The sequence below is a fragment of the Mizuhopecten yessoensis genome, unplaced genomic scaffold (genome assembly GCF_002113885.1).
Source record: "Mizuhopecten yessoensis strain PY_sf001 unplaced genomic scaffold, ASM211388v2 scaffold716021, whole genome shotgun sequence".
Taxonomy (NCBI): domain Eukaryota; kingdom Metazoa; phylum Mollusca; class Bivalvia; order Pectinida; family Pectinidae; genus Mizuhopecten; species Mizuhopecten yessoensis.
In genome coordinates this window covers 34,304-49,564 of record NW_018479908.1, presented here as the reverse complement: position 1 = coordinate 49,564, position 15,261 = coordinate 34,304, and the positions used below count along the sequence as shown (strand labels likewise).

Sequence of the window (15,261 nt, the reverse complement as noted above, 5' to 3'; positions counted from 1 at the left end):
ACTGACTTGTTTGTGACCTTTTCGTTACTTGGTTTTGAAATGTTACTGACTTGTTTGTGACCTTTTCGTTAAGTGGTTTTGAAATGTTACTGACTTGTTTGTGACCTTTTTGATATGTAATTGTAATTAAGTCTGAAACAACAACTTTAACATTAAACTTAATGTTAAAAGTACGTATGGCTATTTAATTGATGTGTTTAAATAAACTCCATTCATAACAATGGAACATGAGAAAGAACTTCAGGACAACTATTCAAGGAGGTGATTAGTTAATACAAATGACTGGAAAAATCTTGAATTAATTATTTAAACATTCACTTTACATGGTCGTAATTTAATAGCAAATATTGACGTATAACTTAGCTTTGGGAATTAAAAAAATATTAGAATGTTTCCACACAGCGATCAGAATACATTTAGTGTGGGATCGGGCAGACATGTATGTCTAGCATTACACTAATCTTCTTACTGTGAATCGGTTAGAGTTCGGATCACAAACATTTACACAAAAACTGGGTATTTGTCGATGCAAACAATTGCAACGCTACATTTAAAAACATATCATAAATCTTTACAAATTGGCGACATATGACAGCCGTACCAGGAGATCCTTCAGTACAATAGAATATTGACATAGGGCTCTACGTAATGAAATGCTGTAACAAAGAAAGATGTTCTTTTTATCATTTAAGACAGCTTACACGACAGGTATTTTATGACCATATTCTATAAATGACTTTCACTTCTTTGAACTGTTATCTGGTACAATGTACAGTGTTATAATGTTGGTCGTGTCATTTGTCCCTATTGAAGATTTCACTCACTCAGATTAGCATGGGTGCTTCATTGACTTGAATGCTTGCCCCTATGATAATTTGTTTCTGTACTAAGACCCTGAAATGCTACGTTACATAACGCTGTGCATGATTATCATCGATTCACATTTCCCAGTGTTAACAGGCGTTAAGATCGTGACGCTTCAATTCTTTACATGGGAAATGTTCATTTAAATAGATTCGCCAATACCTCTACAACTGTGTTTGATTATAGCTAAGATGATGATAATTTCACAACCGAACAAAATGAGAAGTCCTTTTAAAAAGTTTAAATTAGATTTTATGTAAGCTTAGAAAATCTGGGCCTTAATATTGGCATTCTTGCTCCATATCCCTGGTACCAATTACTGACCTTCACGTAAAAATAAATCGCTCGGCGTTTATTGTAGACAATTCTATTGAATTCCATCACGTGTTTCTGACTCTGTTAATTTATAATTATACTTAAGATCACGACACAGATATATTTAAAGTCGCTGTACAGAGAATGTAATCAGTGTTATGGAGAAAATAGTATTTCATCTAACCAAAAAATGTAACATTTTACATGGTACATTTATCTATAGCAATTAATATTTGGATGATATTTAAATATCAAAACTTAGGAGTGAACAAGTCAAACCAAATCTAATTACAATAGGAGTAATTATTATAATCAATATCTCATTATATATCATTTATGTAATTAACGCTATGACAATTATTCACTTTTTATTTTCTGTTTAACTGAAATCGTTGACTTACTTCTGCTCACATATGATCAGATAATTTAAAGTTATTATATATTGTAAATATTCACATCACACCAATTAAAAAAAGAAATCATATCTAACGTAATTAAAAACAAGAATTCCCTTAAATCTGTCACCGGGCATACAACTATAGCAGCCAATGAATTTCACGTAAAATTTACCTTAGTGTAAGGTAGCTTTCTTAGTGTAAACTGGCTTTTTCATTAACGCGTTAATACACTGGGACTCGATAAATAGTTCAGCAACATCTAACTGGATCAGTGACTGGTTTGGCCCCCCATCCATTACTGATACTGTAATGCAAAACTAGTGAAGCTTTAACCATCCCGAAACATTTAAAGGAATCAAATGGAAATTCTTACGATATTGCAGAACAGCTTTTTTGTACATTAAAAATAACTGTGATAATAAATTGCAAAACAAATAAAATATGAAGGTATCAATAACCATTAAATAAAATAAAAATGAATACTGATATTAGCTCTGATAAATTATGTTACATAGCCGTGATAGATAGATTTAGATAATAAATAAACAACAAAAAAATATTTCATTACTGATATTCCATGTTGGAAACACAATTTTAATAGACACTGAATACCAATATTTTAATATTATAGTCAATAAAGTGCAATTAGATGAATTAGTCATCGATCATAACCATGTCCAAAACATTTAAAGGTTTGGTGCCTAGTCATTACCAAGTATGTAGCCATGTACACAACGCCCTACATTACATGTTTTGTGTAATTACGTTTGATGTTTTCAAAATAAAGATGTTTTTAAATTTAAAATTGAGGTTTAAAATGATTGATAAGGCGGTATTTATGGAAACGTCTGATACATTATGTTGTAACATTCAATTAAGGAATCATGGTTACCCAGAAGATTGATTTAACACGACCACAATCCAAGCCACATAATCTACATAATTCATTCAATCAATTTCAATAAAACACATAGACGAATATGTTTAATGCGTGCTAATGAGGATAAACTGATATTCATCGGCATTTAATTAACATGGGACATTTAATCTCATTTCCAACGTAACCTTCAGGCAATATACCTTACAATTGTATGGCGTTAAATGTGTCAATACATTTTGTACAAACACATGCGCGAGGTCTAATTGGTGGCGAAGGTGAGTTATAGGTAATATAGTTGGTAGAAACTAAAAGGTAAACATAAATCCCTCATTCGTATATTCCCAAATCTTTATTGACACTGAACCATAATAATGGAGATTTAAGATTTCCGAATCAAATTTAATGAATTATTACTATAACAAAGGCTTTCAGAATGATGTGAATGATTTCCGGATATGTGTGTTTGGGTGGCGCAGTTGATAGCGCACTAACATTTCTACACAACGGCCGAGGTTCGACTCCCTGATCGGAAGAGAAAATGTACTCGGTCACCTGCTCGGTCATCAAAACTGATTAATGAATTAAAAAAACTTATATCATTAATGTTGTACAAACTCATAAACACGGTATTTCATTTGCGGATTAACAGAGTCAAGCTTTATAGTGTACGATTCGCATTTGCACTTTGTATGGTCCGAATTTGTTAGGTGTCTCTGCTTAAGGTTCGGTTTCGTGAGGTCCCGCTGTATAGCTGTTACTTTAAAATTACTTCAAGGATTACTCCCAAACCCATTTACCTTCATCTGGTGGGGGGGAAACCTGAGCAGGTGCACGTCGTAAACAAGGGTTAGACATAAAAGGAGATGAGATGTTGAAGATGTCATAGGTAAAACTATCACGTCACCATCGAGCGTTGTATTAACAAAAACCTGGTCGTTTACGATGCTTGTGACAACGCTATTGCTGCTTGAGTGACCACCAAAGGGTATCGAGTTTTCTCATATCTGTAGGCGTGGCAACACTATTTCTAATTTGTCACGATAAACGTTCATTATATCCAGTCCGAACCTTTAACATTTCATGTGTTATCAAGTTTTGGCTTGCATTTATTGATTACTTATTAAATTATTTACCCGATATTGATGTAGACCAACAATATTTTTTGTCAATAACTGACAATAAAAATAACTTTGATGTGGATTATTTACGAGAGAAGGAACCTATTCATCAATTTTTGGCTTTCATTTATTGATTACTTATTAAATTATTTACCCGATGTTGATTAAGACCACAACTATTTTTTGTCAAGGACTGGCACTGAAAATAACTTTGATGTGATTATTTACGAGAGAAAGCACTTATTCGCGAAGCTATGTAAGTGATACCTTGACTAAGATGTCAGTCTGACATTTACACTTCTATGTTAAAACATCTGGAAAACAGTGTGTAACCTGGTCCTTACTCATTAATGACACAAGATTGTATTTAAATAAATTACGTAAGACAGAGGTAAACCTGCAAACAAATTGTTCTCTCCTTGATTTCACGGGAGTACAGCATGCTGTTTGCCACATGTAGGGGACGATATTTTACCTCTTGTTACTTATTGTTTTTTACGATGAATTCACTAATAATTTTATTGTATTTTCAGTTTCATTTGCTATCTGTTCCTATTGATCTAGATGTTTGTCCTTTGTCGTTGCCACCTTTGTTCTAATAGATTACAAGTCGCCAATAATCAACTTGAAAGCTGCGGACTATACACAAAACACTAATTAAATCTATAAGTGATTGTCATTGGAATCATCCTCGATATCCAGAGGTTACGCTCACTTTGCTCTCTGCACCCCTGGAATATGTCATAGAAAATTGGAGGCTCAGTGTGCAGCACCTTGAAGATGAAACGCGAAGACTAGCTTGATCCTTTGATGTACATCAAAAGAATATTGCGGTCACGTAACGGTTAAAAGTAGCAGGCTTTGAAGTCGGGTGTCTCTCCTTAGTAATCTTCAAAGGACAGGTATCGGCCTAGCGATTGGTCAATTTGTTTTACCTGAGACCAATCAAACAGCTGTCTTCGTGCCTTCAATTTTGCTATGACATATTCCATGGGTGTAGAGAGCGAAAGTGAGCGTAACCCCTGGATATCGAGGATGCATTTGATTGTACAAAGGAAATATATCATATACTGATTACTTGATCATCAGGCTTACACATCACATTGGATATTGCCTGGCTAAAGGGACATTTGGGTCAATATTAAGATAGATGCCTTTGTCTTGAAATAAATTCCCATTTATGTATGTGTATGTTTCTTACAAAACGAATTATTATCACAGGTCAAATAATTATTGATTAGATTTATATAAACGTACTCTTAGCCATAACATGCATCACATATTCGAAAATGTTATTATTCAATCTCACTATCATTTATTGTTTTTTGTAATAAATAAGGTACTTACCAACACAATAATTCATTCATGTATATGTAATGTTCATCTTTCTCATTTGCTTAAACCTCGAATATCATGTTTTATCGGAAGGGTTACGGTATCTAGTAGAGTCATGTTTACTTTGTCACCACGACAATGCGGAAAAAAAACAGTCTTTAAATTCAATAATGTCTCTTTGTCGTTGCGAAAATTGGAAAAGATAAACACCGTTTTCTGTCTTGAATGGCGCTTTGTCGACGCGAAATTCATCGTAATCTATATCTAATTTGGCAAAAATGCTTGAACAAAACAAAACAAAAATAGATAAATAATCTTAATCGCTTATATACGAGTTTCTTGTTTAAATATACCAATGCGCCTACTATGGCACCAAAGCTTAGGACGACAAAGAGCCGATTTACAAAATAGAACTCGCAACATTTCAGACTTGGAAAGAAATAAGCATGCGTAACGGGAATGCAAAAAAATGAGAAAATTGCCCTTGCCAACCCATCCACCACAATGTTGAATATTTGTTACAACCAGAATTTTTCAATTTAGAGAGCCTCTGGCTAGTTAAACTGAAAAATTCGTGATGAGTATCATAAATACTTTCCCTAGACCTAGACGTGACGTCACAATTGAAACAATTGAAACTTACAACCAATCACAGGGCTTATAGGTCATACTACATAGGTTAATACGCAAACAATATGACATGGGTATATTCACAGGATAACACAGTGCATTATGTGATAAAATTAATTTTAGTTGAGATAAATGCTTCGCAACGAAAGACGGATATCATAAGTAATACAATAGTATAATTTGGTGTAACAAAGCAGGTGTGTAACCATGCTTATTTTCGCTGAAATTGTTTTCAGAGGAACGTATACAGAGAAAAACGGCCGCGTCAGCTTGAAACTTAAGTTTTATGAACGTAATATGTCATGATCTCTTCTAGACTTGAACTTCATTCTGTTCCGTTGCATTGGGATCTAGGATCGTACCTTAGTATGAACTATACAAGGCTACTCTGCCTTGAATACTTATCACTCTCTTGTTTACTAGAATACCTGCGCTTCAAGTATAGCACTTATCCTTGCGTATACTTTTTTCTTTCTTCAACTCTCCTTCTTATCATTGCGTAGACGCAGCTACATATGCACGAGAAAAACCAATGCATGATCACTGTGTCATTGACATGTTGTAAGTGGATTAAGGTAACGGTTATAAGGAGATACTACAAATTCACTGAAGCCGCTATATAAATATATCAACTTAATTGAGCAAAAAGGTTGAGTAGTTAAAGTAATAAGATCAAATAACACGAATATAAAACGATCGCATGTTACGAAAGATCACGTTCTCACAATTACTTATCTCAAAACAATTATTTTAAGAATTATGAGGTCTAAGTTTTGCATAATTGTACAATACCACCCCGATATACTGATACCAATCGTAACCCTAAGCTCATAGTACTAGAAGGTCAATAACATATGAAGGATTTTGCACGCAATGATTAATAACATGATTTGTTTAGATAAATTGCCGGGTGAGCCACTTTTGCTTAACTAAAGTGTATCACCTTTACTTTGATATTTTGTTTTTATTTAAGAAATCGTAAACGAAATACTCAACAGATTTTCTATGTTTGTAATGTACTTGACAGGTAAAACACATTTTGTTCAATAATTTCAAAATCGTCACAACCTTAAATAGAATCACCATGTGCGACTAGTTAGGATAAGTGTACGAAGTTAACCATAATAACATACGAGGAAAGGGACGTTTAGGCTAGTTTATGTTAAGAGAAACAGTTCATGTTGAATTAAGACAGTTGATATTCTTTCGAATCACCTTGGCGAATAGAGAAAAGAGAATGAAAGAAGTTTCCTCATTCAAATATTTAAATTCAGCGCTTTTATCATGATACATTAAGATATTTTTTTCAGTCTATTTTTACGATGGTTTCATAATCACTGAATCCGGTTTTTATTTTGAGAGATGTATATGTCACTCACACATTTCCTGATTTGAGATTGACACTATAACCACATAATAGCATTGGGGTTACAAGGTAGCTAGATAAGAAATCTGTTGTTAAAATACAAGATTTACACGTGTTTTTTATGTCTTCCTCAATAAAATTCATGCTAGATAGTACTAAGTTTACTATTGCGTCTACCATTTTCCCATTATTATTTTACAAATAGTGATCGAACAATTAACACTTGCTATGATACGCGCATTGAAATCGTTAATAAATGTAACTTTAGAAAACTGTATCACATTCTCAACTTACTAAAATAAAAATGTATAGAAGATGAGAAATTCTGGAACCGAGGAGACATCATCAACATGATCCAACCTCATATAATCCCGAATGCAGATGTACGCATTTTCTGCACACGCCATTATGTAAAAAAACACGTCACATGGGACAAGTTTAAAGAAAATGCATATGACTGTATACATAAAAGGTTTATAAAGAGAGCATATTAAGTGATTTTCCCTTTGAATGTCACTAAATATTTATGCTAATATCGGTAAATTCCGCCATACAAGTAAAATAAGTATGGCATTCAACGGGAAAACCATTAAATATTCTATGTATTACAATTTTTAAAGTAACGAGACGCAAATATGCCTGTAACAGAAAAAAGCGGAAAGTAGAAGCGTATTATTTGACGCCAGATTCTGATTACATCTGCAAGACACAGCACCATTTTGAATTGGTTAATTGACGTTACTATGTCGTTTGCTCCTATTATCTTCTAAGATTTCCAAACAAAACTGAAATCAATTGCGTAGTTCTATAAATAACATAACGTATGTTGCAAAGGTGTACAGAAACAACCTCTAATGCTACCGTTGCTTCATCTGAACTTTAAAGTGAAAATCCGCGGAGTAAATATACTGTTATGCTTAGGCATAATACTAGTTATATTTTAACATGATTATATTTAACAAATGGAAGTTAAGTTAAGTAAAGATACACGTTTCTTCAACGGATAATTCCAGATATTTCAGTGGTAAAAATGTAATATTGTACCATTTTCTTATTGTTATGTCATTAAATCATCAAAACTAGTCTAGGCCTTTACTGGTGAATACTTTGAATAATTTGAATTATATAAGCTAAGGTGATATTTGTCAACAGATTTGTTGTTATTACTTTTGTAAAACAAGGCTTCACTAAGTATATCTAAAAAGATCAATTTCTATTAACCAATTAATATTCTGTATTTCATAATATAGGGTCCGATTGTATACGGAACGGAACAATAAGTATTCAATAATTTTCTTCCATTATTAATATTTCGTTCCAGGTACATTTTAATCAAATACAACTAACAAAATAAATAATCTAATTTAAAATTTTGAAAACAGTGGTTGCATATACTAAATAATACCTTGATCGGTATTTGTTCTTGTGGTTAGATTTGTGTTAAATGAAAACATAATAAGACAATTGAACAAATATTTAGATAACTCCATGCTGAAATATTTCATACAAATTAAGTTTCCTTAACACAATAGAATATCAAGTTATAAATAGAACTTTTCTAAAGTTTTGGTATTGTTCTCACAACTAAAGGCTTTAATATATTTCAACTTACGCATGTCTTGAAGAAAAATTAAAACTTTTCAAAAAACCTTTAAAAGAACAATAATTCCCTTTCCACACCATATGTATTTAAACCCATGCAGTATATATTAATTAAAACGCCTTCCCTTCCTCCCTGCGTAACCTGTAAACAGGGAAAGTAGAACATACTCGCTTGTATTTAAATTTGAAATTGTTCATGGACTTTTTTTTATATCATGAACACAATGGCATTAAAACATAATACCTGTATACATTTACCAACACGCCTCATGTTGACAAAGACACGCCCCTTAAACTCAAGAGGGTATTTAAACAACCAGTACCGATTGAGTACACCTGGAATAGCGTCAGAACAGGTGAACTGAAAGTGCGTATCTGTGTATGTTTTCATCAGCAATTAATTCACTAAATATGAAAATATACAATTCAGAATGATTGTATTAAATGTATTTAACATTGAACTGAGTATTGACAGGTTGTATTACATTTCATTTCAAAGTTATGAGACAAAGCTCTGTTAACGTTTAACACGGAACCGTCGTATCCTTTTGAATCTGATGTAAGCACTTTTCACATGCGATGTTGACTTTCGCCTTACAATAGTTTTACGTCATATTTTTTCACCTCTTCAACAACATGAAAACTGCACCTGTATGACGTATTATTCAATAAGGGAGTGCAAATTTGTTGTTTTGTATCTATTGTTCCAAAACGTGCAAAAATAAATAAATAAAATGATTTGTATCGCACATTACTTGCATTAGTAAATTGAAATGGATACGTAAAAGTACTTTCTTTATTAGCATAGCAACATTTTTATATCTGATTTAACGTTAGATAAGTGAAAGATCGTTGATTCGTTTATAGTAGACCAACCTCGATGATATCAGGGAGAAGTCATGTAAATATTTTGGATTTATCTAGAACACACATGTAACAAACAAAATGTACATTGTTGGAGTAAAAACTAGTTTTTGTTATGATTTCCAACGTGGTTTTCTGTGCTGTATCGTCTCATCTGTTCGTGCTATCGCATTTTCGAGTTTAACATTGACTTTAAATTTGTTCCATTGTTTTGGTCATTGCAGATTTTATGGTAAAGAAATGCTACAGATTTGGAGAAAGTAGTGAATATGTATGATCGTAAGAGAATATTAATATAAGATGTATAATTTAACTTATAAAAATAACTATTTCAGAAGTTATAAATAGATACGAAATTCTTATTTAATGTATTTAATGTTCGTACTTGTACTGGTCGATTCCTGCATTAACTCTAAAACAATCATCGGTAAGCCAAGTAGCATGGTCTTTTTAAATTTACAAACAATATTGTTTGCATATACTTATAGTCAGTTGGTTTTACTAATTTGTCAGGTGACATTGTATCAATTTAGTCCAAACACCGAATTCGACACTATCAACTTTACCTAATCCATTACTGTACTTGAGGTGTCAGATATACTATAGTTGTTATTACTCCCCTGACTTTTAGCGTAAAAAAGGGTACACTTAAACAGCCGCTGTCACGGCGGTGCGGTAGCTACAGTAGTGGTGCTGTATGCGTTGTACAATAATATAGCATTACATATTTTTCTATAATATCTGACATATAATTATTGAATCAAATACATTAACGTAAATGAAAAAAAAGAGATAAAAACAGCTTACCTAAACACTCCTGTTCAAATAAACCTATTTATGCCAGCCTGATATCTCAATAACATGACAATAACGGTAAATAAACAAGGTGATGTTGACATCTCACGCTTTTTTGTTGTTGTTAATAACGTAACCTGCTTAGTTCGCTTTCAAGTTATTTGCATTTCGGTTGTCTTGGTATCATAATAGATTAATTCTGCTGTCAAATTAATTACTATTTTGTATGTATTACATGTCGGTACCTATCACAATAAAGGCTTATCCACTCTACTTCAGATCGTCTGTGGCCTACAATTTCACCTGAGTATAATTTGACACCTTGTTGTCCTTGGTAGACTGTGTTAGTTAACTGCGTAGTGCCAGACGTTTGACCTTGACCTTGACCTTGACCTTGCTACCTACACTTATCCCATTTGAGTAGTGGCACGGCGGTTGACTTGACCTTGCTACCTACACTTATCCCATTTGAGTAGTGGCACGGCGGTTGACGGTATTACCCGCTTTACTTATCATTTAGTTAATATGAACCAGAACGCCTTTTTAAGTTTTACAATACCTCAGTTTAAAGGGGGGGGGGGGGGGGGGGGGGGCATCACTGATGAATCCTAGAAAGACGAATCAGCTGTATGATGGTGTAATTCATGGTTACTCATTTGATGACATGTCTTTCATCGATCTATTTAAAGTCACTGGGATAAGTAATGTAAATTAAGATATATTCTGAAGGAGAATCATTGACGACTTCAAATCTTTCGCAAATATTATTTCCGGTATTATCAATTATCAATATTAAAAGCTGGCATTCTCACAATCACAATAAAATCGTGAATAAAACTTACAGGCATAGTTTGCAAATATTAAGTACACGAAAATGTAAAGTTAATTGTAGTAAGAGTTATACATACTGACAATTTAGATAACATACACGAGTACAGAGTAGAGCGATTGTGAATATTGTTGGCAAGAACGACCTGTTATAGCCAATAAATATTCAATTCCTTCGAATCTGAACTATAATTCCCTGGGTCACAGATTAAAACTATCCAGATTATCATATAAAATGATATTTTCCCATTAGCCACACCATCGACCTCCCTAACATCTGTGATCTAATAATGCTTTCTCATTATGTAAAATTTCGAAATTGTTGTTTAATATGCGTTGCACTAGTGAATTCATTCAACCGTTAGCTCTTAATCAGAACCCACTCAACCATGATGTTATTGACTGCCAGAAAATATTGAAGCAGATGTCGTCCTCACAATAACATTTAACAATGTCGTCTTGGCAGGCAAGGCTATTATTAGAAATCTAAGTTCAAAATTTCGCAAAAGACAATAAAATTCGTCGAATTGAAAAATAGAGGGGCGTGATACTTTGATTAAAGATAGGGTGACATGTACGTTTTTTGGAAGAACATCATTTAATATATCTCCAATAATTATTCATTTGTGACCTGAAGTGAATAGGATCCGTCTGTGATTGAATCTGAAATTTCGTTGCTGTAGACGTATCATTGAAAGCTAAATCAACACAATTTTATTCTCACTGATACCTTTAGAAGGTATTTCCAATTTCACATTTTATGTGAACTTGATGAAAAATGTTTTCTTATGAGACATTCTCGTTTTGTATTCGTCCTTTCCTGTCAGGTATTTAGGTGCAAATTCGAAATTCGATTCATTCGATATTGCATCTTATGTCACCAAATCCCCTTTCTATTGAATTTCAAATACAAATTCCCCGTATTAAATATGATTTGGAAGTAATAAAGGATATCAATAACAGACATGATTAATCCTGTTTACCAGAATGAAGTCTTGACTAAAGATTACAAATCGGTTTAATTTTTTATTTATTTATTTATTTAAATAGTTTTCATTTGGAACAGTTTCCTCCCATTTCAAAGTAAGCTGCATAATAACTCACTCTATTTATCATGCAGAGATACCCATATTATTTTAGAAGTTTTTACTGCATGTTACTTAAAGTTCCTAATTGAGAGAATAGTGTTATTTGAATACTCCTTCCTGGTCGTAATGTAAAAACTGATGGATGGGTTAGGGATTGGGATAGTGTTGTGAATATGACTATTTCATACACTGACAGTACAGGAAACCTTCTGGCACTGATGCATCAGCTATATCGTAAGTCTTTTACACTTGAATCCTTTCTAACAATTTTGCACGATGGCGTTGAAGAATGTATTGATATTTATCTTTCTATAATTAGTCCCTATGAGATTATGTAATGTTTTCTCATAGTGGATATTGAACCACGTTCTAATAGCTATTGTGTTTACGTTGTAATCAAGTCAAATATAGAACAGCTTGTACCCTACTGTGACAGTGTGTTAACATCCGGCTGGGGTATTTTTAAAGGGATTACCTTAATTATTATTGTATCTAGAAAATTTGCAGTTTTCGAATTACAAGGATACACTCATGTAAGGAGACTTTCCTTTCTGAGCGCCTTCTGATTTACTGTCCTGAAATGTATGTCAACAGAAACAGATTTGTACAGATAATTTAAAAATAAAACACCATCAACAAGTCAAATATTTCTATCGGGATATAGAAAAATACCAAGTGTACGAATCAATGTAACGGGTTCTTACATAATTTTCAAATTTGGTAATTTTTCACACTCGGATGAGAATTTCAGATATTTGCTCCCAACCCTCATTATTATTTATAAACATAAGCAGCAGGGAAGCGTTGTAGCTTCGTTTGGCAGTGACACATGTACATTGATTGCTATGCTTCTACAAAAATATTACATCATGCATAGCATATACTCCTGGTATCAGTTGCTGTATCGTTTTAATTATAAAGAAGATATAACATTTAACAATGTGTTCGACAACCTCACTTGTGCGCACATCACATTGAATTTACAGAAGTAAAATATAAAGATGGGGAAATTAACGGAATTACAAATAACGTTGATATTCATATGAATGTATTTTAAATGTAAATGTTTAGAACAGCGATAAAATAAACAATTCATGTTGTATGTTTAGGAGGTCAAAGGGAGACTATTAACCTATACATGACCAGCATGTAATATTCAAATGAATTTGAAACTGAACGACGGAAAACCTCTTTTGAATAAACAAACAGCTGAATGTTTTTAATTAGACCCGTGGCCAATGTATGACTGTTGCAGCAAGAGATTGTTTTGAGAGATGAATACTTGTGGTATAGTCAAACCATTTGTATTTTTTCGGTTTATGTAAACTTATTGTTGTTGGTGTAACTTTAAAAAGTGATTACAGAAAAAAATAGCACTGTGAATAGTTCTTTTACAGCGTGTATCAAATCATATACTCATTTCTGATATTGGTATGAATGATTCTTCACCAGGTCGATGAAATCGTGGATGAAGACATCAAAAACTTCCACAAGGAGATACAACCAAAAGATTGTAAGTATACGACTTACTGTATGTCATCATGGAATATTTTTGAATTTCATTTTCTTGTTGATAAATCATTTAAAGGTTAAATTTTCATTCAAATCAGTTGTTGGAAAGAAACATTTTTATGCTGACTAACGCAAACATGCTTTTCTTTTTTATATATAGCTGGATTTGACGAATTTACGGTCACCCACCTTATTGAAAAGCGAAATGGGGATTCAAGAATACCGTAAGGCAATCGATTCATTTGTATATTGCTGTCAGCATTATTTGGTACTTTATAAGATTATCTACAATGTTTACAAATGATTTTCAAACGTTTGTTCGTCATAGTTTATCACTTATTGATCACTCCGGAATGATTTTTATTAAAGAAAAGACTTTAAAAGAAAAATGTTTTACTTATTAACTTATTTCTTTAGATCATTTTTTGTATCTGCAATCTTTTATTTAATAGCCTGAATCCCAATTTGGAAAGCAACATATCTGAAAACATCTTGAAAATATGTTTTTGAATATATAAAGGTCTATATTGTTTTTTCCTAAAATCAACATCAGTTGAATTTTTTCATTATAAAACTTCAGGTTCGTGAGTGCTTCGGTATATCGGCGGAAGCGAGCAATGGAAGAAACGAAAAAGAACTTATCAGTTGAATTTAAAGCTTTTGATGAAACATTCACCATTGACCTACAACACCAGAAATCTGTAATACATCCTAACGCTAAGGTCATCTTAACAAATGGTGAGGAGGAGCAGGAATGGGAGGGCCCACACCCGGACTGTTTCCTTACAGGGAAACTGACATCGCACAGCACCGGAACTGTATCATTATCGTACTGTCATGAACTGGTTCGTAGTTTGTATTGCCCAGCTTTGTTAATGTCTTTTGAAACTTTTCTTATGTTTGGATCTGACAAATGGACATTTAAAATCAAACGAGAAAGATTGTATGAAAATAAAACAGTTAAAGTTAAAGTTAAACCGGTCTTGAATGATATTTTAGTACTTTAAACAACGTACAATATCAAGTAAAAGCTTCTTTTCCCTATTTCCTCATTCGCCGACATTGCAATGTAGGTGCTATCTTTATTCTGTATTGCCAGGAAGGAGGTATGTGGACAGGGAACCATGAATATCACATTATGACATTGCCGGAACGCCTACACAAACGGGACACCTCTAGTGGGAACATACATTCAGTATTAGTGTCTAGAAGGAATCTCGGATCCTCTCTAATCGATTCGTTACATCTACAACGTGGTATATACTGTCAGCCTAATTTCAATCGTTAAAACTTTAGTAATATTGATTCTATATGACGACATTTCAATTATTAATTACCAAACTTTCTAGGTGTTTTCACACGTGTGTGTGTTACGTTCATCTGTTTTCACATTTGCTTTGGAACACTTCATAAATAAATTTAATCGACGCAATGATAATATGGTGCAATAAGAAGTTTTGCCTTGCTTAACTTGATTTTTAGCTTTGTTTTATCCACATCCATATCTATAATAGGTGTTCCGTTTTTGTATACCCAGTGATTATTCTATTTGCTACAAAACAACAGACAAACATCATGTTTTTATCATACTAGTTTAATTGCTGATTTGTTTTGTATTGCTTCCAGGCTAGGTAAAAAACGCACCTTAATTAGGCTATACATGCCA

The 15,261-nt window shown here is 33.0% G+C and overlaps 1 protein-coding gene across 1 annotated transcript in view; it reads left to right on the top strand.

Annotated features, from left to right (window-relative positions):
- LOC110441546 (A disintegrin and metalloproteinase with thrombospondin motifs 6-like) overlaps positions 1-15,261 on the top strand; it is a 78,762-nt gene that overhangs the window by 36,332 nt on the left and 27,169 nt on the right. The window contains exons 3-6 of the mRNA XM_021484725.1: positions 13,536-13,596; positions 13,756-13,819; positions 14,176-14,440; positions 14,695-14,851. Of these exons, the coding sequence (XP_021340400.1) occupies positions 13,536-13,596; positions 13,756-13,819; positions 14,176-14,440; positions 14,695-14,851 (547 nt within the window). The remainder of the gene's footprint in view (positions 1-13,535; positions 13,597-13,755; positions 13,820-14,175; positions 14,441-14,694; positions 14,852-15,261) is intronic.